Source organism: Cavia porcellus, unplaced genomic scaffold, assembly GCF_034190915.1.
Source record: "Cavia porcellus strain 051 isolate PalLab524CR breed Dunkin Hartley unplaced genomic scaffold, mCavPor4.1 scaffold_4, whole genome shotgun sequence".
Classification (NCBI taxonomy): domain Eukaryota; kingdom Metazoa; phylum Chordata; class Mammalia; order Rodentia; family Caviidae; genus Cavia; species Cavia porcellus.
This window is the reverse complement of record NW_026947487.1, coordinates 117181362-117207405: the sequence shown is the minus strand read 5'-3', so window position 1 is coordinate 117207405 and position 26044 is coordinate 117181362. Positions and strand designations below refer to the sequence as shown.

The 26044-nt window shown below is 50.8% G+C and overlaps 1 protein-coding gene across 2 annotated transcripts in view; it reads left to right on the top strand.

Moving 5' to 3' along the window:
- Positions 1–3195: 3195 nt before the first annotated feature.
- Cdh13 (cadherin 13) overlaps positions 3196–26044 on the top strand; it is a 1022569-nt gene continuing 999720 nt past the window's right edge. Inside the window, exons 1-2 of one of the 2 annotated variants that reach the window (XM_063247740.1) lie at positions 3196–3469; positions 13003–13028. In XM_063247740.1, coding sequence (XP_063103810.1) covers positions 3384–3469; positions 13003–13028 — 112 coding nt within the window. In that variant the 5' untranslated portion in view covers positions 3196–3383. The remainder of the gene's footprint in view (positions 3470–13002; positions 13029–26044) is intronic. The other variant, XM_013158918.3, reaches the window with a different exon arrangement.

Genomic DNA, 26044 nt, shown 5'->3' with positions numbered 1-26044 from the left:
CCTCTAGGTACACCTGGCCCTGTTCTGGCTCTGGAGGATCCCTGTCTGGTTTGCCACTGTTCTGGACAAATTCTCCTCACAGCATCACAGTGCCTGTGAAAGGCTGGCACAGTCTGGAGAGCTTCTCTCCGCTGGGCTGCACACATAGCCATGTGCCTGCTCACATGCACACACGCGTATGCACACACAGCCTAATGGCCACTTCCACACACTTTGGAATGGCCTTGCCCACCTCAGCCCTTGAGAGAAAATAGTTTTGACCGCTGGTGCTCACAGGAGAGAGCTGCTGGCTTCTGGGTCATTCACCAGCTCCACAGCCAGGCAGGTCAACCTGCAGTTGTATACAAAGGCACACACGGCTTTCAAGGACCCCACAGCTGTGGCCGCAGCTAGGGCTTGATCTGGACTGCTGTGTGTGGGGGTGTCGAGTGGGGGCAGGCAGAGAGGCCTTTCAGATTTAGTATTTATTTGCCACCATTGATTAATCCATCAGCCAAAAGACCTCTATTAGGAGAGAAGGAAAACTCAGGCAACCTACACACACACACACACACATGGATTTACTCTTTAGAAGTCTTTTATCATTGGGATGAAATGATTTTCTCCTCCCATCTTTGTTGATCAAAACTTAAGCTCATATCCTCTGGAAAAATGCCAGTTCTGTGAGTCTGGAGGAAAGTGGGGGGCAGAGGCGGAAAGGTAACACGGATTTCATAACTGTCTTTGAAATGCCAGCATGTTAGTATTCCCATTTTATTGATGAGAAACTGAGGCTTTGGGGTCAACACAAGCAGAGTCCTTGTCTGGGTAGACGAAGCTGGGGAGGGGGAGGGCCAGCCTTGGGCATGTCCACCTGGAGTCAGATGCCCTTGACTAGTGTTTCTGTGCCTGCCAGTAGATCAGGACTTTGGTGAAGTGGATCTCTGGGGAGTCCCCCAGCTTCTGGGGGTGGCCGAGCCTCCCCCTCTGCCGGCCAGCCTCCCTTGCTCTGTGGCAAAGGTAGCTGCTGAGAACACCCCCTCCCGCCAATCACCGTACGCTACCTGCGCACACCTGCACCTGGGTACCTACCTATTGCCAGGGAAACCAGGCTGTCTCACGCGGGCAGTGAAGTGCTCCAGCCCTGAAGAGAAATGTGTCTTTTGGCTCACAGCTCTTTGGCTGTATCTAGTGAGAGGACTCCACTCCAAACATAACGGGGTGGGCAGTTGTAGCCCCCACATTTTCCTAGAAAGGAGAACTGTAACAGTAACAGAATGGAGGCCATGGAAAGGGCCAGCAGAAGCAACCTCTCCGCCCCGAGCTGGCCTCTGAGCGTGGGCTCGGCTGCTCCCTGCTCGGAAAAGCTCTTCCCTGGCCTGGGCTGTTGCTGTGGAAGTCTGGCCAGGCCAGCATTGCCCGATCACCTCCTGAGTGGTCCTCGGCTCTCCCCCGCCTTCACGGTATGGCTTACCTGTCCCCTGATGGCTCCTTCACGAGAGTAGAGGGAAAAAATAAGTCTCTTCTGGGATAGTTTGATCCAAAGCCGGTTTGACTCCCAAATACCCCAGTTGCCTCTCACCAATGAGCAATACAGGGATCCAAACACGTGGTCTCCACCTGTCATCATCTGGCGTGTCGTCTGTCAAACTCTATTTTTTAGAGCCTCGGGCAGATGGTCCTGCTTATGCAGGGAAGGACTGGAGGCCGCGGTGATGCCCGCCTCGCGCTGTCTCTTTGGGCAGTGTTTCACCCGCGTTGCTGTCCGCTGGCTCAGTGTTGGTGAACGCAGCCGCTCACTGGTGGCATCAGCCCCCAGGAGGTGACCCTGAGGCCGAGCAGCGGACAGTGGGGAAATGTTAAAAAGCAAGTTGGTGACCTTACTCAGGGGGTCCTTTGGTTACCACAAGCGCACAATTTGAGTTCAGTTTGTGTTTTTATATCACCAGTGGACACACAGAAGCACAAACAGTCCAAGTCACTTACGAGCAAGTGGCTGCAGTGTGGGTTGAGTTTAGGCAGGGGTGCTCCAGACTCTGCTCCTTCTTACCGTCCACTGCTTGTTCATCAGGTCTAGCCATCTACTCCCTTCACACACACTAGTTAGTCACTGTCTCCATGTTCCAGGCCCTGGGCTAGGTGTTGGCATACACCTCCAAGCTCCCAGATATCAGCATGATCCGTTGTTCAGTGTCCTGTTGGAATGTATGTCACACAATATGTTTATTCCACTATTTAGTGCGTTGAGGAATTACGATGGGTGGCATCATACTTGTATTTCTAGAACAATAGCTGTGTGGCTGACCCATTTCTTATATTGCTTTGGCCACCAGGAAGCTCGTCTCCCAATCAGAGCAAATCACTTACAGTTGGGAGTGTGCATTTCTGCTTCCTGAACTTTTCCTCTGGTTCAGATTTTCTCTTTTGGCTGTATAAATGTCCTCTGTTATAAAATACCATAGATCCTTCTTAGAAGGCAGCTACAGGAAAATGACATCTTTATCATTCATTCTTAGATTACTACGGGGGAAGCTTGCCTAGATACCCTCATTCCCAAAGCACTCTGCTTAGAAGTTCCTTGAATAGTGGTCAGTGCTGTTCTGAGTCTTTGGGGCAACCAAGCTTGTTAAAGGTCACATCTGTATAGCAAGAAGACATTTGTTTTGCTCTTCAGGCCACGGCCCCAGCTTGGGTGCCAGCTGCACATTTGAGGACTAGGTGACCAGCCAGACTCTCACCTGAGCAGTTAATAAAATCTATTGCCCTTTGATGGATTTCCCCTGCAAGCTGGAATTGATCTGTCCTCTTAGTGATTTGTGATGGCAGAGCAACACCAAACACCATCATGGCTTGGGCCACGTCTGGGCTTGGGGAGGGGGGGTGGAGAAAAAAAGGGAAAAAGAAGTCCATTGCCAAGGTTTTCCCGGCCTGGAAAGAGCTGGAACTGCTGGGGTCATTTTATTTGATTCATTGGAAATAAAGTGGATCTTATTAACATTTTAATAAAGAGAATCTCTTTGCACTGGGCTGCGAGTGGCTGCGGTCCCCGGTGCAATTTCATGCAATTTTGTTCCCGGGAAAGTGGAGCCGGCTGGCACTGCCCAGCGTGATTTGTGAGGTTGGGCCCCGGCAGTCTAAAAAATAAAAAAGCGAAGGCCCCGCCGCCTCCTCTCCTCGGAGGGGCTCTTCCCTGCGCGCGCTCGCCTGTCTCTGCCGTGCCGAGCGAGGCAGCTTTATGAAGGAAGCCGTCTTGTAAAGCCATTGGTCCTGGTCATCAGCCTCTACCCAATGCTTTCGTGATGCTGCCGCGGATCTATTTGGGAAGTTGGCTGGCTGGCGAGGCAGAGCCTCTGCTCAAAGCCCGGCTCCCACGGAAAATATGCTCAGTGCAGCCGCGCGCTTGAATGACACCGCCGCCGCCGGGCGCTTCTTCTAGTCGGGCAAAATGCAGCCGAGAACTCCGCTCGTCCTGTGCGTTCTGCTGTCCCAGGTAGGGAAGAGCAGCCGCGGGGCGCCCTCCGCACCCCGCTTCTCCCTTCCGATCCTCCGCGGGGCTAAGGCGAGGGGCGTTCGGAGGGTCTGGGGGCTTCGGGCGCGGCAGCGGAGACAGACCCGGGTTCCGGGGGGAGGTCAGCTGCAGCCCCGCGGATGCGAGGGTCCCCGGCTCCCCACTCCTGCGTGTGCGTGTGTGTGCGTGTGCGTGTGTGTGTGTGTGAGCGCGCGTGTGTGCGTTGGAGAGAGCTCCCGAGCCCCCCCCCCCCATTTTGGCAAGCAGGGGCCACGTCCTCGTCTCCATCAAGTAGGGTAACTTTGGTTCGCCCCCTCCAGAGGCTCGTGCATTGGGAGGCTCGGTCGGAGGCGACTCCGAGGGGTCTGGCTTCCCCCAGCCCCAGCGCCCAGCGGCGGAAGCGCTGCTGAGTCCGGATCGCGGGCTGCCCGGTTGCAGAGGCCGAGCTGGCAGCGCAGACTTTCGGGGCGCGCGCGCCCCTTCGCCCAGCCCCGCGGCAGGCTGGAAGACGCCTCTGGCTCTAGCCAAGCTCCGCAGCCCGGCTGCTGCTGTCGCTCAAAGGCGCCGGCAGAGCTGGCCGCGCCCGCCGGGGTCCTCTCTCCCAGCCCGGAGCCCGGAAGGGCTGGAGCGCGGTCCCCGCCAGGGCGCAGGCCCCAGCCCCCCGCACCCCTATTGTCCAGCCAGCTGGAGCTACTGCCCAAGCCCGGGCTGCCGTTGCCTTCTCGGGGCGGGCGGGTGCGGAGCGCGGAGAAAAGTTCAAGCCGTGCCCACCCGGGCTGCAGCTGCCTGGTTAACCCTGCAAGCGCTGCGGTGGCAGGCAGGGCCCGCCAGGCAGCCGGAGAGGGGCGCGGAAGGCGGGCCCTTTCTCTGCAAGGGCTCTGCAGCTCCGGGATCGCGGGAAGTTTCCGGGCAGGGAAGCAGCGCCCGGGGCCAGGCCTGAGGTGCTGGCGGCTGACGGGCGCGCCCGACCCTACCCAGGGCCTGTGGTTCTCGGTGCTCCCTGACCCAGTCCCTTGCGGCTTCCCTGGCTTCTCCAGGATGCAGAGTGGGCTGGCAGCCTACAAGTGGGCGGGTGAGAAAAGGGCAGGGCCGGGTAGAGAGGAGGAAAGGGGACAGGGAGTGCCGCCTGGCTGGTGCTGGAATGGTGCTGAGTTGTGGCCAGGACTCTTGCCTGGATGTCAGGGAGGAGGCACTTGTGCTCCTTCAAACCAGGAGGGGCGGGAAGACGGTCCCAGGCAGGCACCGGGAACCGGGAGACCCAGAGCAGCCTTATAAGGGAGACTATCACTGGGCCAGTGTGGGGGTTAGTGCGAATGGACCAGCATCCCAGGAACACAGCGACCCTGGAAATGACTCCAAGAAGGCATTCCTGTTTGGTAATGCCAGGAGCAGAGTAACGGCCTGGTTGGTGACTTCTCCCCTGGATACGCTGCTCCACTCCAGAGGACTCAGTTGTGGCTTCTTCCCTAACAAGGCTTTGCTGGATGATTTTCTTGGGGGTCCCTGGGGCCTTCAGTTCTGTCTCAGTTTCCCAGACTTCCTGGGTTCCAAATATCCCCATGGCTGCAGGTCAAACACATACGCTGTTACAGTGAGATGGTTCAGAGCATGCCTCAGAGGAAAGGATTCTGACAGATCCTTCCTGCCAGCTGCCAGTGGGCAGGTTGCTCCACCTCTGTAGCTTCCAGGTTCTCTGCTGTGAAATCATCTGCTGCCTTCCTGGGGCTGCTGGGGAGGGTTGCATTCAACAGGGTGCCCTGGGTAATGAACTTGCCCTACTCAGTCACTCTGGGGCTGTGGTTGTCTGGGAAGACACTAAGCAATGTCTTCTTAGCATGTCACCTGGTAGATTCAGACTCCAGGGCTTGCTCGAAGTTATGCGTTCCTCAGCACAACTCAGAAGGCGTGACAGTGGCTGAGCTCCTCACACATGAGGGTTTTTGCACGTGGTGCCTTTGGTGAAATGTCTGTGTCTCCTTCCCCGGGGTCCGGCTGGCACAGGTGGCTTTTGAAGTCTCACTGGGTTGCTTCAGAGCCGAAGTTGAATTGCCTGCCCCGAGACACTTATTTCTCCCTTTGATTGTTACCTGTGATCTGAGCAAATGTCCACGTTAGGAGAGTCTTGGATGTCCTCGTAGCAAGAGGACCTCTCTAGGAAATTATCTCAGTCTAGTCCCAGCAACAGGTTCAAGCACACAGTTCTGGGGCCACAGAGCAAAGTGGGAAAAGTTTCCGAGCCTTTGAGTCAACCAGAAAAATAAAACTTTCCCCAGGCGGAGGAAACAGAAGAAAGGGAAAAACAATGTAATAAAGCAAATTAGTCACCGTGTGCCGGTGGTGCCCGGGCAAGCCCGTGTGTGTTTTTCCACTGCAGTTGTAAGGCCCTGGGTCGGGCTTTGGAAGCCATGAGTCTGTAAGCCGATTGCCAGGGTTGCCCTGTTTCTTGGCGTTTGGGTAACAGATGAGGACTTCTGAGCAACAATGGCTGGCCAGGTTAAACAACAGTCACCTTTCCCCTCTCCTCCTGGAGTGTTTAGAGAAACACCAGACCAGAAATGGCCCCCGGAATATGGCTACAGTAATGAATGTGACACAGATTAAGAGAGGCAGGAGCTAGAAATTCCACTATAAATAGGATTGCTCCCGCCTCCCCTGGGCAGCCCTTCCAACCATTCCAAAGTTTCAACAATGCATGAGTAATCTCCCAAGAATTAGGATTTTAGGGAGTGGTTCAGGTTTGGAGGGTGATCACTGGGGAGTGCCTCAAAGTGTCCCACGGAGTTCTGGTATTTTGATTTAAAGTGGGGAGTTCTCTCTCTTGGAGCAGAATCTTCATTTTCAGGATTCTAAATGGGAATCTGTGGCTTTCAGGGAGGCTGCATGCTCATATTTTGTGTTTTAAGAGCAGTGTTTCTGTGCAGAACCTTCCTGAGGAGAGGAAATGACTCAGTTTGCGAGCATACCCCCTCCTGAGGCTTCGTATGTGGCAGTCTACTAGATCTAAGAGAGATGTAATGGCAAAAGCGCTCAGAGTTCCAGCGTTCACATGTCTAAATATTTTTTTTTTTGCAAGTTCCAAAAGAGATTCAGTGAACTCCAGGGTCGATTGTGTGACCTGGCTTGATCTGGATTCGGGGAATTCCGTAGTCTGTGATGCCAGCCTGCAAGCCCTCTTAGGAGATCTCCTCTGCACCTTCACATCTTCATTTCCTAGCCTCCGCCCTTGGGTGTTACATTAAGTAAAATTTGTTCCCTTCTAGAAGCGTCCTCTGTGTGTTACAGGGAAATCGTGCAACAAATGAGCATCCCCAGTAACTGTATTATGTGAAAGCACCAGCGTTTGCATGTGTAAATTGAGCCTCGTCTTCAAGTCCTGTCTAGTGGAAAAAGGAGAGCTGGGCTTTTTATTTCCTTCCACAAATACAGTTGTTGGAGGCGTCGAAATAATCTCTATTTTGGAACGGTAAGGAGAAGGCAAAGTACAGGTTCACTTCACTCTGAGTGACAGTCCTGTCATCTGAACAGACCAGAGGATTTCTGCATGCGCTGTGTGTGTGTGTGTGTGTGTGTGTGTGTGTGTGTGTGTTCATCTTATGTGTTTTGATCTTGTTTTAATACCTGTTGAAATTTTTCTCCAGAAGAGGGCTCCATCCACAGCGTTACAAAATTCTGAATTTCCAGCTCATGTTTCAGAGTACTTCAGGGCAGGCAGCTCCGTGAAGACAGAACTCTTCCCCTCACTCGGATGGTTTCCTGCACGCCCTCCCCCCAGATGACAAGGGCTGACCTTCCTCACTGCTTTCTTTTATTTTTTTTCCTTTTCCTCTATTGCAATTGGTTCTCTCCTGTTTTATTCTTCGCCCCTGAGTCCCCTCAGACTATTAGAGCGAGGACAGTTTCAAAGCCCTGTGTGGACAATGCAGTACGGGATGTGAGGGAGTTCGCAGACTTCCTGGCGTTTGACTTTGGTGGGACCTGGTTTTGTGTTTTAGGCAGCCAAGAGGCAGGAACAGCTCTGCCTGTGACGGGAGATAACCTTCCCTATTAGGGGACTACCCAGAAGAGTGACTCACCATCCCGAACCCCGCCCTCCAACACCAGTCGAAAAGGAGACAGAAATATCTATCTGTCATCCAATTACAATAATCAGTTGGGCAGAATCAAATCAAGTGACCAGTGGTCTGGGCATTGTTTCTATTTAGCTGTCAGCAAGGTGTCCGCATGCCCTCCTGAGAGATGCTGCCAATATAATTCCCTACAGCCAATCTCGGCTGCAGCCAAGCAGCTGGCTGGACTGCAAAGCCCTCGTGCCTTGCCCAGACACTTGGTGGTGGCTGTGTCCTAGGGGTACGAAGGGGAGTCGTCTTTCTCTGCTGAGGGAAACAGCTCAGGGGAGGCTGGAAAGGAACAAGGCTGACGTTTCCGACTTGAGGAACTCAGCTGATGGCGATCTATGGAGCACAGCTCTTCCTCTGGGGGAACAGAATGAACCTCAAGTCATCCATTTGCTGTTTGTCTCTCCCAGTGTGGCAACGCTGGCTTTTTTGGGCACAGGTTGCAAAAAGAGCAGCTTGAGGGCCATTGTCCCCATGGAGGTACACTGTTTGCCCAAGGTCCCTTGTATTTCTTAAAAGTCTGGCCACTCAACCCTAGATCCACCATCCCATGGGGCCATACTAGGCCGGAGCTGGGTCACTGCTGCCCCCTTCAGGCAGCGCTTGCCTCTGCTCTGCATTTTGTGGGGACCCCCACTACACCCTCAAACGCTGTACTCAGCCCACTGTACCCTCTGATTTTACTCCTGAGCCTTTGCTTTTGGGCCTGTGCTTTCGTAAACTGTGAAGCCAGATCCAGCTGATGGCCTCAGTGGTTTGGCGATGGGCTACTTGGAAGGGAAGGGGTTGGCCTCTTGGTGATCCCTGTGATTGACCTTTATTCCTACGTGCCCTGGAGCAGAACCATCCAGACTGTGCCCTTCCCTGAAAACAGTCCTCTCTCAGTGCTGTTGACCACTGCCTCGTGCTGGTGTCCTGGACAAGGGGCACTCTACAGAGCTGAGTTGGGGCGAGCCTGGGATGTCAGAGGGTTGGTGCACCTCTGCTGGGTGTCAGCTAACCCTAACCTTAACCCAAAGGGATCACACCTGGTTCCCTGGTGTCCTACTGACACCCTGGGCATTGTCATTGCAAGAGTGCTGCTCCTGCAGATGCAGATGGGCTTAATCAGAACAGCACAGAACTTTTCATACTTTTTAGTCCCACGGGCACTGGGGGAGCCCTGGGCTAGTCTTCAGCATGTGCACCCTCAGGAGTGCTTGGCATCACAGCTTTGCCACCCGGGCTCTCTTCACACAGGGTACTGTCACCTCCTGTGCTGTCCTGGAGCCTGTGCAGTGTTTTTCAATCTGTTTTAAACAGTTGATACCTGCCCTAGTTACCGGGTTTTGGGGTGCAGGCATCTCCTTCTGCAGGTGGTTCTTTTCACCTAGAGGGAAGAACTGAATGCAATGAGCAAAACTGGTAGAAACATTTTACATTTATTTGAGACAGGGAACATTAAAAGTGAAGGGTAAGGGAGAAACTGGTTCTGCAGAGCGAGCTTGGGCCAAGTAAAAATAAAAATAAATAAAAGTACACCCTGGGGAACATAGGGTGGCTAACATGGTGTGACACCTTGGGGAGCCCTCTTTATTCCTCCCACGTATCATGGGAATCCACGAGAAGCCCACGCAGAGGGTCTTGAGAATTATTCAGCATGCGTTCTGGGATCTGATCACGCCTCCTTTCCCAGCCAGTCTGAGCCACGCCCTACCCACCACGGTTCCACATACCATGTTAATGCTAAAATTAACGCTCTCTGGCTCTGTGAACACAGAGCAGATTCATCTTCGTGCCTCATCTCCTACCACAGGTCGATCTCAGATGACTCCTGTCTTCCAGAGCTACAGACCCTAAAGATTAGGGAAATATAACTACCTCTACATCCAGAAAAAGTATTTTTCCCCCACTACCAGTTGCCAACAGAAATAAAATTCTTGACAATTGACATTAGCAATAGACACGTTTCAACATGTCATGTTCGATTTCAGACACCAATGAGTGCCACCCCATCGGCCGCAGAGGCACAAAGACTCTGTGTCTCCCCGCTGAACACGGGCTGCGCTGGGGTGGAGGGCAGCAGCTGCTCAGCGGGCAGCAGCCCCGCCACACGCCTGGGCAGGGCCGGAAATGAGCTCAGCCCTGGAGGAGGCTGGAGACCCGTGAGGGAATGTGGCAGCGTCATCCCTGCCCCACGGGGCCTCCAGCCCAGTTCCTCTGGGCTGGCACGGAACAACTTTTCTGTGTTCTGTACTGCGAGAAGGAGATGGTGGCTGCACACACCAGAAGCTTGAGCTTCTAGGGTAATCCATTGTCCTGTAGGTGGACAGAGGGTCTGCTGTGAGCTGCTGGACTCTGCCAGCAGAAATGAAAGCTGACTCTGGACAGAGAGGCTCACCCTCAACTGATAAAAGCTGTGGGGCCTCTAGAGTCACCAACCCCAGGGGCTGTAAATTAGGGTTCGTGGGCCAATTCCTATGTGTAACCTGTTTTTATAAATAGTTCCACTATTTATAAAATAGGTGAATGGCCATACCTAATCATTTCTGTAATTGTTAGGGCTGCTGTGTGCTAGAACAATAAAGTTGAGTTTATCTGGTCCCCAGAGTCGAAAATATTTACTATCTAGCCCTTTGCAGAAAAACAAACTCAACTGACCTGTCGTGTAACTGAACATTACAACCACAGAGGCCGCAAGGAGACTGCTCAGCGGGGTGGGGTGAGGGTCTCAGCCACTGGCGAGTGCCCCTGAGGAGTCCCAGTACTCAGGCAGTTTGACTGCAAGAAAATTCACCTGGGATGAGATGGTTTCGATCACAGATATCTGTGATAACTACTGTATGCCAGGTATCATCCATGTGTTTGGGGTCCACCTGTGAACAGGCAGACCCTTCCTTGTCTGCTTTCTTGGGGCTCAGCCTGGGAGGGGGGTCAATATCCATAAGTAATTTAAAACCGAGGCCGCCACCTGGAAGGCAAGGAAGGCAGTTGTGTGAGGTCACGCTGTTACATAGCGCGGTCATATGCTCTTTGTCTGTCTTCTGTGTGGAAATATCTGTCCCATTATATGCTTACTATCTGATCTGTTCGGGCTGTGCCTGGTACATACTAAGCAAATGGAATGAATGACTGGATGTTAGAAAGGCATCAGGTAGATGCCCAGTGTGGGAGGCTTCCCTGTCAGCCTGATTTCTGGGTTCAAATAAAGAAAAGGCATAGTATTTATGAATGTCCACAAGAGGCATGGATGGGAAAGGTATTCTAGGTGGCAGGCACAGCCCAGGGAAGCCTCTGTGCAGCAGGAAATGCAGCCCAACCCAGCGGGTGGAGTGAGGGGAACAGGTGTCAGGATTTAGGTGTTGGTCCCAGAACCACCGCAGCCCTTGCAGGTCACAGGGAGGGTGTGGAGGGACGCAATCCGGTCCCAACTTTGAAAAGGTCTCCCAGCAGCTGTCCAGCAAATGAACAGATGGGAGGAGGAAGCCCATCTAGGTGTGAGCTCGCTGGAATGGAGTCTCCTGGGTTGTGGTACAGATGAGAGCAGCAGACGTCCTTTCGGGTGGTTGGGCGGTGTCTCTGACAGGACTGGGTGGCAGCTGGGTTGGAGAAGGCAGGGTGAGGGCAGGGAGGGGCCTGACTCTTGCCGGTGGCAGAAATGGAACCGTTGCCCGTGCCAGTAGCCCAGATGTTTGACATCTGCTAAAGGGCGGTGTCTGCAGTGCGCTGGCCAGAGCAGGAGCTCTTAGGGGAGGCCCTGGGGGCCCCTTTACAGCCCAGGTCTGCAGTCAGGTTGGCATGTTGGGGCCTGGAAGTACCCTTGCTTAGGGCGACTGTCATGCAGCTTCTGTAATTATCCAATCCTGGAGACTTTTCATGCAGAAGATATTTGCGAGAAACATCGCCAAACCCTTTAATCGTTGCTCGAACATTCAATCAGCAGCATTAGAAATATTTCTTAGATGAAGCAAATAATTATCTACTATTTCTGCAATCACTTTGCGAATACTAGCAATCAGATGGCGCCTGGGTGACTTTTACCTTCTAACACAGTAGGGGGTATTCAGGGGACCCCGGTGGTGTGCTTGGTAAATGTTTAACAACTGGCTTTTACTTATAAAGTTCTTTTAAAAAGAAAAGCAAACGAAGAAACAAACAAGAAAACCCAAACCTAAATCAAGACACAACTGCCACCTGATGTGTGATGTTTGCCAATTTCTCTGGTGTAAATACTCACGTCATGGGCATTTCAGCCTAATAACCTGGAAGTTCCCTCAAAGTGTAACAATGTGATCTTGCAATCTGGGACTAGGTGGGTCCTCCCACGAGGACCACGAGGACTCTGTGTGCCATCTTCCCTCGTTCTCACCGTGTGATCTGCTGTGCTCTCCCTAAAGGTGTCTGTGAGGATCGAATGGCCGTGTGTTACTGAGGTCAGCCCATCACTGGTGTCTCCTAAGTGCACAAGAGATACTGCTGGTGTTAACTTCATGCACTGTGCTCCCAGGAAGGAGAGGGTCTCATAGTACCACGGGGCCTTGGCCTTTGGGGTCTGGCTTCGGAGTGGGAATGACTAGGTGACTGAGAACAGAGACATTAAAAAGGTAAGGTTTGCTCCCTGGAGAAGGTCTTATATTGATAGATCCCTAAGGATTGTTTCCCCAAGGATTTCATGCCTCATAAAATCATTTGATCTTAGGAGATCTTGTCTCTGAGATGGATCTGTCAGCAGCTGGTCCCAGGAAACTTTACTAAAGCAGTGTGTGTGTGTGTGTGTGTGTGTGTGCATCAGAGTGGCGAGGACTTATTAGTATTTAAAATACGTTGAAATAAGTACATTTTACAGCAGCCATGAGTCTGTTGGTTGTTATCCCAAGTGCTTACATTAGGAACAGCTAAATTTTTGGACAGGGCCTTGCTTGGTGATTCAGATCAGCCTTTAACTCACTGTGTAACTCAAGCTGGTCTCAAACTCCGCCTCCTAAGTGCTGGGATTACAAGCCTGTGCCACACCCCCGTCTCTAGAAGTAAGTGACCTTATCTGGACTTTGTAGGTGGTGAAGAAAAGTTATGAGTGGCTGGTTCAACTGCCTGAGGTCCCCAGCCCCTGAGAACTGAGGCCAGGGTTTGAATCACGCGTTATTGATTCCTGTGCATGTTCATTTAACTCAGCATTTACCTAGTTTACAAAGGCTTCCTTCTCCACAGCTTCTCTCCTCTCCCCAGTTGTGTAATAGTTCTCCCTTTGTCTATTTTGTTGTATGGCTCCGTCAAAATCGCAGTGGCTATTTGGGATCTTTAGTTTCTGATCTTTAAAGGTAGACCCAGAGCTGGGAGCTTCTGCCCAGGGAACTGGCTCAGCCTTCAGAGCTGGGTTAGGCTTGGTCTCTGTTTGTGGTCTGAATCCTTGCCTTCAACCAGGGCCAAGCAACCTATCCTTTCCATGTGTAAGGAAGGCCGTATGCGGGAAAGCGGTCACACAGAGGCCAAGACGCAGATAGGCCTGGTTTCCTGCAGTTCCAGATGTGGCCACTGCCCAGAGCTGCACAATGCTCTTCCCCAAGTGCCAAAGAGTGACCCTGCCTAAGCCTGCGATTCTGCTGCCTGTTGTATTTTTCTCCAATTCATCAGAAGCAAGGAGTGTGTGACCAGCTGCTGTGCAGAGGCCCAGGGATCCACGGTGTACCATGGCGGGATTCAATCTAACTGGAAATTCAGTTCTGCTTCACGGGAACAGGGTCTTTCCTTTCTAATTCGTTTAAGTGTTTTTAGTCTCTGTTTCTTGTTATGATGTTGAAATTTTACTTGTGGGAATAAAAAATATAACAACTGATGCTTTAAACTATGATTGGATACTTTTTGGGGGTGGGTGGTTAACAGCCAGATAGTAAATATATACCCACTGTTACAGCCATTCAGCTCTATCAATATTACCTAAAAGCTGTCACAGAAATAAATACTTAAACAAGTGGGCTAAGCTTGTTCCAATAAAACTTTATTTTCAAAAATAGGCAGAGCTGGATTTGGCCTTTACTAACATTTATGGATCCCTGACCTGAAGTATTAGATCACCTCACTGTTAGGGTAAAGCAGGAGAAGGCAGGGATGGACAGAGGCCAGGGAAGGAGATCAGGCCTTTCCCTTGGCCTCTGTGGCCGTGTGGATTGTACAGTCTTATGGTCTTAATATCAGATGTTACTGGACTACTTTGTACAGTATTAACCTTAGTCAAGGTAGGGGCGGCGGTGGTGGTCAACTTCCAAATGTCACTCTCAGACCAGCTGTAAAGTAAGGCATAATTTTAGGTTTTGTAGCAATCACTGGGAACGTAGTAAGCCATATTGGTTACCCAGAAATACACTGGTGTTAAACCCTGAGTCTTGGACTGGGCTTTCCAAAACAGTGGGAGGGTCATAGCGCCGAGCACAGGGTGCTGCCTGGGGGGTGATCCCCCTGCCTGGAGTGGGAGAAGGTGGGGAAAGAAGGTGGGGGGAGGTGGGGGAAGATGAGATGAGAAAGGGGAGAAGCCAGGGCAGAGCGCGTCAGTGATCCGGTCCCTGTCTGTGGAAAGTGGGGCTCACTTTTGCTGGGTCCCACAGAAGGACTATATAAGGCTCGTTTTCGTACGGTTTTTGGAGGTTTCAGTTCACACTCAGTTGGCTCCAAGACAGGCGGGCGTGGCTGGGCCACCTTTCATGGCGGCTGCAAACAGCAAACAGGAATCAGCAAAGAGCCAGACACACCTTCTTCCTGCCATTACATCACATCCTGGCTCCACCCCTAGGTGGGTGTAGCGCTGACACGGTCAATCCAAGTGCTAGACAAGGAACCAGTCACAGATGCACAATGCAAACACATGAGACCTGGGGGCCACCGACATAAACCATGACAGCCCTTCTGCGGGACAGTGGTTGGGGTGTGTGTGCCCTGTACCCACCTCTATCAGTAGCAGTGACCCTTGCTTCCTCCCCCCAGCCCCCCCAGTGCCCCTGTGTTTCCCTGCTTGGGCTGTATAGTTGCAGAGGAATAACCCTGGCTATGGAGGGGTCCTGAGCAGGAAAGGGGAGGGGCGTGGCAGGTGCTTGAGCTGCTGGTATAGAACCTGGGTGCCAGTTTATGAGATTCCAGCTGGCACCGGTTGGCGTTTGTGCGACTTCCTCAGTAGAACTAATGCAGACAGGAAGGGCTAAGGTGGTAGTGGCTTTTTAAACCTTCTGATTCGGGTTCAACACCCACCTGCAGATATTCTCTTTCCCACTAGATGGTACCGGTATGCCAAAGCCCTGGAACGCTACCTTAGGGCCTCTCTTTGAGGTGGAATGTATTTCCGCTACTTTCAAACAATTAACGAATATACAAATGGAGGTCAGAGAAATGAGCTAGGACTGTTGTGGGGACAGCAGATGGAAAAAAAAAAGAGAGTGTCTAAACAATTTGTCTTCACTCAGTCATTCATCAATCACCAAGTATGACTGAGTGACCACGGAGAGCTGGACACGGTTGTGGGCCCTGGAATCTCGGTAGTGTATGATGTAGACCATGCATCTGCCCTTGCAAGCTTGTGTACTGGCTGGGAAAGAGTCAGTGAAAACCGAGAAGGTAGCCATGTGATGTCTGTCCTATACGGATGGCCGCTATGGAGGTTGAAGCAGGTAGGGAGTGGGCCGGCAGGGAGGGTGCGTCTCCTCCCTGCTCTGACTGTTGGCTGCAGGGAAACAATGATTTCCACTCATTTCCTTAATCCAGGTCCACCCCTCTCCAGCCCTCCTGCGCCCACATGGGGCCTGCCTGCGAAATGAGACTGTGGCCTTGACGAGGAGGGCAGGCGTGCTGTTTGGCAACGGCAGCCTGACACCCAACGTGCTGGTTGGGTGATTTAATTCATCGGGAACAATTCTGAGCTGTTATTGTTGACACACGATAGAGCTGAATCTTACTCAAAGGTTGGTTATGAAGTCAGGGTTTAAGCAAACACAGAATTGTCATTAAATTCGAAGTCGTAAGCTGCCCATTAAAGTGCTGTATTTGTCATTTTATGTATGCAGCCCTGTGCTATAATCAGTACGGAAAAATGTATATGCATGCAGTAATACACAGAGCAAAATGAAGAGTATATACAAGATATAATTTTGCAGCATTTAATTGCAGTATTTACATTGTTCATTTTCTTCTCTTTTCTGATGGAAGAGCTGGATTTACATTAGTTAAATGTGCATCTGATAAGACTTTGTTGTAGCTTTTTAGCTTGTGTTCCTAATCATGCGCTCCCTGCCAGGCTGTGTACTACGGCGGGCAAGAGCTGTTCTCGCCACCGTGCTCCTCTCCTCTCCGGATTCCCGTCGCCAGTCAGATGCTCTGGGTCGGGGAAGAACCAATAGCAACAGTGAGAAGAGTAGGGATGGACGTCGATTTCCTCAAAGCGCTGTGAGCCAGTGCTGCACTGCAGATGCCTTACTGAGCACCCCTGGTCCTTGTCGTGATTCTCGGGGGCGTCTACGATGATCCTAACTCCATTTCAAAGGCGGGGGAGCTCCAGGAGACCCCACACACCTTTGGCGCTCAGGCACTGAGATTTGAACTCAAGTGCTTGCATCACGTATGGTTGCGTGAGTTGGGCTGCATGGCCCCTGCCAGGCAGCTGCATGGAGCCAGGAAGCAGATTAGTGGTTTCCAAGCAGGGAGGGGGCAGGCGGGGTGACTGATGAAGGGTTTGGGGTTTCTTTGGGGGGACGATGTAAATGTTCTTAGTCTAGAATGTGGTAATGATCATACAACTCTATGAACATACCAAAACCTTAACAAGGTGAGCTTCATTTTATGCTAATTAGGTCTCAATAAAGTTGCTATTAAATAGAAATAAAGGCACACAACCTTGGCAGGGCAGTCATAGCCCAGGGCTCTGCTGTGCTCCACTGTGTATGTAGGGACTCACCAGGAGCAGTGCCCACTGGTCCACTTACTTCTGTTAACAGCTGCTTCATGCTTGGCCTGCTGTCTCACCCATTTTAGAGGTCATAAAACTGAGGCAGAAGGATACTGTGATGAGTGGGGCTGGCCATGGCAGTGCAGGGTGTAGGCTGGGCTTTGGCCCATTAGAAATCAAACCAAGGTTCTTCCCTTCTGTTTTGCTGATTTATAAAACTGGTTAGATTCATCTTAGTGATTATTTCCATCTGGCTCAGGCATTTTTGGTGTAGAGTGCTGGCAGCAACTGTAGAGACTGTTAGAAGGGAGGGGTGTTTATGTGGCTGACTTTGAAAGAGAGGGAGCCTGTTCTCAAGCTGATAGCGGGTTCTGTCAGGATTTAGGGGTTGCACAAATTGGCACAAATTTGGTGCCTGTTGGCTGGTTTTGCTGAGGGCTGCCGTAGAGCAGGGTGAGAAGGTCGTCCTAGACTTAAGCCTGGAGGGGCTGTTGGCCCTGACATCTGGCACCCAGCGCTCTCCAAGTCAAAGACCCCAACTCTACCATCTGACTCTGTCCTCCCCTGTCATCGTCCCAATGCCACGGTTTGCAGCAGGCTCTGAACAGACACTGGTTCCACAGGAGGTGAGTAAGGGGCCTGGAAACACGGGCTACATAGTCAGATCTTCTGAATAACTGAAGTTTTCCTGAGCCAGGTAGAGTTTATTTATTTATCTTTTTCCAAAAATGAGAGTTCAGTGTTTATTTGAGCTTCACAGAGGGCCTCTGAGGTTATATTCCAACTGTCTTCTCAAGCTCCTGGGACTGAGGAAATTTGCATCGTTTGTCTCCAGACATCAACTGGAAGGACACACTTTGGCAACGAGCTGCCTGGACCCCAGGGTTTCAGGGTGTGGGCCTCCACCTAGCACCACCTTGAAGCCCCGGGGAGCGGAAGAGTCTCTAGCCTGGGCCTACGACATCGGCCTGTGTGTGTGCAGTATCAAAATCCGTGTTCACAGCAGTTTGCAAACCTGTGGGACCATCAGGATTTCTTTGTGTATTGAAGCCCGCTCAGAATAATTCTTCAAATGCTATAAATCTCTGCGGATCCTCCTGAACTCTGTCCTGAATGGCATGAGAAATGGGGTCAAAGCCAATGGTTCCCACCCACAGTGACTCCACTTCTCCGGACACCATGTCTAGGGTCTGGAGATATGTTTGGTGTCGGGGGAGGAGGGATCTAGTGGGCTGAAGCCAGGACATTGTTCAGCACTCTGAAATGAGCAGGAGGCACAAAGAATTGTGCTGAGTGTGTCCCAGTGGTGCTGAGGTTGGGAATCTTTGTCCAAGTGCAGAGCTCCACGCTTCCCACTACAGAGAGAGATTTCTGTCTCCACCCTGTCCCCCGGCTGCCAGGAGGCCAGAATTTGAAGCTTGGCATGTGAAGGACACCTCATAGTGTTATATCAGCAGGGCTTCCCAAGAGGAAAAATTGTGATCTCTGAAAAATATAAACTTTAACTTGTTCATTTATGACGAAAACCTGTAAGATGTTATAATCATTTCAGAGAGCATTTAAGAAGCCAAGGTAATTATCAGCAATTTAAGAAGAAATGTCAGGATGAGATTCGAGTCAGATAAAAACTAGGGAACAACGTTTCTAAGTCCTTGAGGTACCTGTTCTACTAGACTGAAATTATTTATATATTCCATAGACAAAAGGTGATCGGTTAACCAGGGGCTTTGCTAAGTGTCTGACGCTGATGAGGACAGTGTAGGAAATGCACTGAGAACGGGCTGGAGACCTCTTCAGGTCACCTCTGTCCCTGAGCCTCGTAGTCCTTGTTCTAAGCTATGGAAAACACTTCTGCCAGCTCAGAGACACGGCGTCTAGGCACTTCCTCACTGGAGATGGTCTGTGAAAGGCAGAGTGGACGGTGGAGGTGCTGGAGGCCCAGCCACGGTGGGAGGAGAGATTGTGGAAGCCTCTGGTGTGAGCAGTCGCCATTTCTCACCTGCCTTCTGCCCAGCACGCGCGCACTGTGCGGGGTGCTTCTGCTCGCCCTGAAGAGGTGACCCTCGGCACTCAACGTGGGGAAGCAGGGACAGTGTTCTGAGTTCCAGGAAGGTGACGTCCAAGTTCGTGGCAGAAATACTCAGCGTGCTCCGGAGCCCGGCGGACTGACGGGAAGCAGCGTGAAACGATCCGAGCGACAGGACGGGGAGTTATAAATAGCCTCAGTGTTATTTTAGCCAAAGGATTTTACTATTTCTACAGCGTGTTGCCTGGCAGCGCACCATGAGCGCCCCGTGGACGCCAGCTTTGCCACTGCGGGCTCTCAGGTCATGGGAAAGTTACCCTGTCCGAGTCTCAGTGGCCAACCTTTGCCATGAGGGAGGGTTAGTTAGCTTTCCGTTGCTGTGACAAAATATACGACAAAACCAATTCAGAGGAGGAAGGAGTTATGTGGGCTCCTGGTCGCGAAGGTTTCCGTCTGTGGTTATTTTGCTCTGTGTCTGGGCCTGGGGTTGGGCAGGCAGAGCATCATGGCAGGGAGGATCTGGCAGAGCCAAGCTGTGTACTTCTTGACTGCCAGGAAGCAGGGGGGCCCGAGGGAGAGAGAGCCAGAGAGAGCCAGAGAGTGAGCTTGAGCAGAAACAAAACACACCCTCCACATGCGTGCCCTGGAGACTACCCTTTCCTCCCAGGCCCGAGTCCCCATGTTCCACCACGCACCCACAGAGCCTCCAGGGGGACCGTTTTGTTAGCATGCACCCAGATCCAAACTAGCAGGCAGGGACCCCTACCTTACATTGCTGTGATGGGCATTCTAGATGGTCTTGTAAACTCTGGGTGTCGCAAACACTAAACTCTTGGAAAACAGAATTTGCTTATTTTTATCCAGATGGGGACGTGCATAGATAGTATTAGCAGAAGATGGTTGTTAACAACTTGTCTGTAAGTGTTACAGTCTCAATGTGAGTCCTCCCCACCAAAACAAAGCAGATTCTGCAAGGAGGATCTGGGTGCAGTTTATTTATGTGGGGAGAGACAGGGGGAAATGTAGGGAGTAGCACATAAGGCAGGAGGGAACGAGCTGCAGGAGGAGTCTGCTCTACAACCCCTTAGTACTGTGGGTGCCAGGAGCTCCATCCCTCGCAGACCCTTGGGAACCAGTAGGTGACTGGCACTTCCAAGTCATTCTGCCCGAAGGACCTGTGAGCTCTAGACTTCATGCTGCAGTCTGGGTGGGTATGTTTAAGGCCAGCACTGGTGGCACTGATTTTTATGTCCACTGGGTTGCTGCATATGGACTCTGGGCTCAGAGAGAACACTCAGCAAAATGGCATAGATGGTTGCATTTGGAAGAGAACCCAACACTCTGTGGAAAGACCAGAAAGCATGGGATCTCGGAGGTGGGGGAGAAACTAGCCATCTCTGCTTCAGTCAGAATTGAAAGGCATAAAAACAACAAGACCCTTTGGGACGGCAGTCTGTGTCTGAGATGTTAAAGAATCAGAGCTAAGTACAGAAAAGTATGTACAAAACCATTGCTGTTTTTGAGGGTGATAGCCTCAATTGGAAATGGTGATAACAGCCAACATTTGTTTTATGACTGCCGTGCACCTGGCACTTTTCATGCTTTACAAATCAGACAAATTTCTGGCAAATGGAAACTGGTTAAATGACTCAATGGAATATTACACAGTCATTAAAGATGATGGTTATGGGGATGATAAAGGCATTGACATATCATATAACGAGAAGAGCACACTAGACCAGAGGGTCTATGGACAGCAAGATTGCTCCTCAGCAAAAGAGACATATGGGAAAGGAGGTGGGGTCTGAAAGGAAATTTATCAAAATTCTAACTCTCGTTTTGTTCATGTAATGGGATTTTGAGTGACTTTTTTCTGCCTTGTTTATAAACCTCCATTGATGTATGACATTTCTAATGAAAAATATAAGAAAACTGAGAAGGCAAAACAAGAAAAAAAATCTCCTAAAACAGGTTTTGGAAATCCAGTAGAGATTTGGGGGAAGGGAATCATGTAATGGAAAATGGTATTTCAGAAACATTGATCTGGGGCAGTCTGGAAGATGGATTGGCTCAGGAAAAACTCAAGGTAAGAAGTCCTGCTTGCAAGCTAATAAAGGTCATAGGGGGTGCGAAAAAGAAAGACCAATTTTAGAGGCTTTGTGGTAAATGGGATGATGGGGAAGGGGGGAAGGAGAGAAATGCCAGACTGATGCCAAGATTTTAGGGCTGACTGAGTGGGTGCAAATTAGTGATGAAACAAATATATTTTAGGCACATCTCTGAGCCAAGTTCCTTTATATCTGTTCTCAGTTAAGCCTAACTGTAGTCCTATTGCTATGCTTTTTAATTTTCTTGCTTTACAAGTGAAGTGATAGAAGGTTGGAGAAGGAAAAGCACTTACCCATTGTCATAGATGATCTGAGCTCACATCATTGTTAAATGAACTAGACGGGAGGACGATGAATGGCTGGGTGGATGAATAGGTGGTGGATGAATGAATAAACAGAAGGGTGGGTAAGTGGGTGTTTGGATGCATGAATGAATGGATTGGAGGATGAATAGGAGGGAAGATTGATGGATGGATAAATGGGTGGATGGATAGACGGAGCAGTGCATGATGGGTAAATGGGTGGATGGATAGATGGAGCAGTGCATGATGGGTAAATGGGTGGATGGATAGATGGAGCAGTGCATGATGGGTAAATGGGTGGATGGATAGACGGAGCAGTGCATGATGGGTAAATGGGTGGATGGATAGATGGAGGGGTGCATGATGGAAAATGGGTTAAGAACCACATTCAGGGAGAGCACCAGGCTTTGCGAAGGCCATTTTAGTAAAATAATGAGAATGGGAGAGAGTAGCCTGGGGGCCTGGGGAGCCCGAACTGCATGGGGGAATCTATGAAATGACTGGTCATATTGGGTCCTGAATGAGCAAGTGTGAACCTCAGGCACAGAAGCAGCATTAGGAAGGCGTGATGTCAGAGGAAGAGGAAGGGCAAGGGAGGGGAGGACAAGAGAGACTGAGAGGAAAAGTAAAGTGGTACCCCTTGTAATAGTTGATACATTGTGTCAACTTGAGCCCTTTAAAAGCTTAACTGAGCTTCTCAGGGTTCTACTCCTAGGGTGTAGAGGACATGCCTGAGGGAGGCTGTTTGTGTCCTACAGTGTTGTAATGGTTGATTCACTGTGACAGCTTGAGAAGTGTAGAAGTTTAACTAAGAGACTCAGCAGGGAGCAGGGTTTTCGCTTTGTAAACACCCTCAGCCTGTGCAAGAGGCGGGCAGGGAGATCATGTGAGCCCTGCACCCACCTGAGGGTGGTGGCCTGCTTACAAAGGAAGGAGGAAAAAAGTGCCTGCTCCCCTCCTTTTGCCCTGGCTGCTTGTGCTGACTTCTGCCACCTTGAAGTGTTGCCCCTGTGCCATGCCACCCTGCCTGGGAGCCAGGTGATTTTAAACTGAAACCTCCACAAACTGTGAGCTAAATAAACCTTTCCTTCATTAATTTTGGATGTTGAGTGTTTTGTCTCAGCAATGAGAGAAAAGTAACAAACACACTGGTTAAGAACAGCCATGTAAGGCCAGGCATGGTGGAACACACCTGTAATCCCAGCACTTGGGAAACTGAAGCAGGAAGATTGTTGTGAGTTTGAGACCAGTCTGAGTTACAAAGTGAGCTCAAGGCCTGAAGTGCACAGCGAGACCCTGTCTCAAAAGAAAAAAAAATATACACAGTATGAGTCTGACTCCACTCCATTGCCTTGTGACCTCAGCAGATCTCACAGCTACCTGCCTCAGACCCTCGTCTTAGAACAGGAAGGCCATGGGACTCTTCAGAGGAGAATTAAAGCTGACATTCTTAACACAGGGGCTGACAGTGAGTGAAAACTGAGCAGTGTGAATTTTATCACCAGAAATCAATGTGATTTCCCAAGAAATAACTCCAGGCTACAGATCAAGAAACTGAGGCTCAGTCACTTATGCAGGCATTTGGAGGAAGTATATCTGGAGGCCCTAATTTCCTGCACAGAAACTGACCATCTCCCAGGAGATCCAGATTTCATGTACCACACTAGACATAGACGTAGGGTATTCGTTTTGTTGTAAACTAACCTTCTACCATTTGCAATAAATGAGGCGTATTAGGTTTTGCTTTCCTTTTTCTTTCCTTTGATGAAAGTGTTAATAAACAAAAGCTGTTCGTTAAAGCAAAGTTGTAAGGTGTTTACCAGGCAGTGGAGAGGGGCCGGGCAGCTGGGTGGCAGAGAAGTCAGAAGACTCGGAGGGGGATGGATGAAGACCCATCAGATCCCAGCAAGTGCTGTGAACTCAGTGCCCTTTCTCCATTCCAGAAAGTTTTATGCTCTTATAATTGATGCTTGGAGAAGCCTTCGTACTGCAGACTCGGCGTGAGGGATCCTGAAAGCCTTATTAACCCAGCCACTTAGCCTTTCTGAGTGCAACCCCTACTGTGGCTCTTTTAGTTCAGGATTAGCCGGGCCCCCAAATGTTTTACTGTTGGGAGGAAGAAGTTCAATGTAACATCTCTCTCTGATCTGCTCTGCTCTTCGGTCCACCTGGTTTCTCAGCCTTGGCTCCCAGAAAGCTGCCTCTCCCCACTCAGCCTTCTCCCTCCTGCTTTTTGAGATCTTGAACCTGTAACCTGCCGAGGAAGCCTTTTCTCAGAGGCTGAGCCACTGGAGAAATTACATGCCCAGGGCTGACTTTGCATGGTGTGCAAATCAATCCGGCGCATGGGCAGGAGAGAAGACCTCTAAGACTCCAGTCTGCACAAGAACCGGGTTAGGCTCTTTGCAGGTCCAGCGGGGCAGGACCAGGGGCAATTTAAATTGGAAAAGTTAAAAAGTAAACAAGAAAGACAGATGAAATTGGGGCATGCTGTGCCAAGCAGAATGGACTTCTGTTTCTGTGTGAATGAATCTTATCACCTAGCTGTTCTTTGCCTGCTGCGTGGTTTTGGAGGGAGGGTGGTGGATTGTAAAGAGCACTCCTGATAGCCACTTCCCATGGGGGCTGGAGGGGACCTGGGGAAAACAGTGGCGCTTGGGCTGTCCATCCTGGGAGAAGGGATCCGATTTCCTCTGATGATCAGGCTAAGAACAGCCATCTTCCTTCACGCTCTAATAATTGTTAGTTGAGGGACTGTTCATTAATGAAGTCAAAAGACGACATTTATTGAGCACCAGCTGTGTGCCAGCCTCCCAGCACTTGCGTGCACAGTGACTAATTCAGAAGGGCTAAACATGACTAACATTGCTGGGCAGCTCAGGAGCTCACAGCCCAGCACCTTCCTGGGTCAGCCTTGAGGACAATGGGGAAGTCATTTTGCAGGTAAGGAAACTGAGCCCCAGGGTCCTGTCTTCTCAGGTGAACAGCTGGAGGACCACGTTGTGATCTGGGTCTCCTGACTCTGCACATCGTGATTTGATTGAGTGTACGGCGGTGCATGTGTAGTCACTGAGGTTATTCTGGCCAGATCCTGGGAAGAGTTTATCGTGCATTTTTCAAACCCTGTGGCAACCCCAGCAGGAGGGAGTTGCCTCCAGACGAGGAGACTGAAGTTAAACCCTGGGACAAAGCTGCCCAGGAGGTAGGGATAGAGCTGGGCTGCCCCTTCCCATCCTACCTTCCAGGCTCTGTCTAGATATTCGCCATGGCAAGGCCTTCAACAGGGGGACAAGGCCAGGTGAAGCAGTGACAGGGTGGTGTCTGGTCTTGGGCTTTAGACTTAGGATGGATTTGATATCGAGATTTGGTTGGTCAGGCTATTAAAAACGTGATTTTGCCCGGCTCAGTCCAGGAAAGAGCAAGGACAGGGAATTCATACCAGACTAGCTCAGCTAATCAGGGTAACCTGGAGTCTTTCATCTCCTTTGAAGCCACCAGTTCTATTTTCATTTTGAAAGCAATGACTTTCTGGGTCAACCAGTTGTTACTGCCTCCCTGCCGATCCAAAAGGACTTCTCCCATTTGGAACCCAAAGCCATCCAAACATGGTTTTCAAGGTGTGTTAACACTGCAAACACTTTCCGAGATCCTCGCCCACAGGAGAGCTGGTTCTGGGAAAGCGTCTGGGTCTCGGTTTCCCTGGACAGTCTGGTGCTTTGGGAAAACATCACTACGTTGTCAGCATGGGCGGTCACGGGTGAGCCTGGTTCTGAGGAGGCGCAGGGGAATCAGGCATCTGGAAGGTTTCGGGTTCCTTTGTCACTTGGGTCAGGATTGTGCCTGCTCTGTAGGACAGATGAGAGGAGCTTGGTTAAATACAGATCAGCTGCTCCTTTCCCCTTCCCTTCCTGATTGATGGCCTCAGAAAATCACTCATCTGTTTTGAAGATAGACAGGTGGTTGCCACCACCACGTGCAGCCTTTGAAGTTCCCTCTGTGATATGATTACAGCTCACACTTAGTTTGTGCTCCAGGGGGTGAGCTTGACCTTTGATCCTGCTCCTCATTTCAAAATCACAGATCCTGGAAAATGAGCCAGTCCAGGAAGATGCTGGAAGCTGTGGTAGCTGCTGAGGTTGGCTGCAGAACCTATTAAACTGGCAGACTTTACCTAGAATTCCGATTTTTCTGATTAAAACAGGGGAGCTTCTGAAACCTTTTTTCCGTTTGACAATCTTTAGAGGATATCTGTTCTTTTGTGAGTTCCGATGGGACTCGCGGAGTCATTCCACTACTGGGTTCCAAATGGGAGAAGTCCTTTTAGCAAAGCACAGAGCAGAGGACATGAAAACCATTACATAGGCTCAGAGTGTGTTCTCTCTCCTTCCCATCATTAACTTACTCATTAATTATGTACCAGGTCCATGACGGAGGTTGGGGAGATAAGGAGGTGGCCAGAGTGTGCTGCTTGATACCAGAATCATGTAATTCAGACGGAGAAACAGACGAGGCAGCCAGGCATTGTGAATGGCTTGGGACTCAACCCCGCTGGCATTTCAGCTTTGACAGATACCGCTGTTTTCCAAAGTGCTGTCTGAGGGGACATGGGGTGGGGGCTCCCAAGGATCTGATGCTGTTCTCTTCCTGGGCTTGGTGCTATTTCCATGCACCTTGTAGAACACATTGAGCTGCATGCTTGGAATTTGCACTGTCTCTAGTGTCTTTCTAAAATTTAAGTGGAAAATAAAGTGTGCTCAGTCTCAGGTACTTTGGTAGTGCAAGGCAGACTGGCCCTGCTTGGAGGGAGAGGGTGGAGAGAGAGGGTCAGGATGCAGGAAGACTTCCTGAGGAGCTGAAGTCCCAACTGGATTCCAGGACTAGGAAGAATTAGGCAGCGGAAGATGGGACACAATGAAAGAAAGGTGTTGGGGGCAGCATTAGATGCCGGGGAGCTCTCGGAGTGCTTGTGTGGCTGGAGCTGGGGCTGGGCGTTCACAGAGCCTGAGCTCAGGTGTGTGGGGCTGAGGGGCTCAGACTTCACCTGCCAGGGAGCAGATGCCACCGGGATTTTTTAAGCAACAGAGTGACACACTGCCAAGAACGG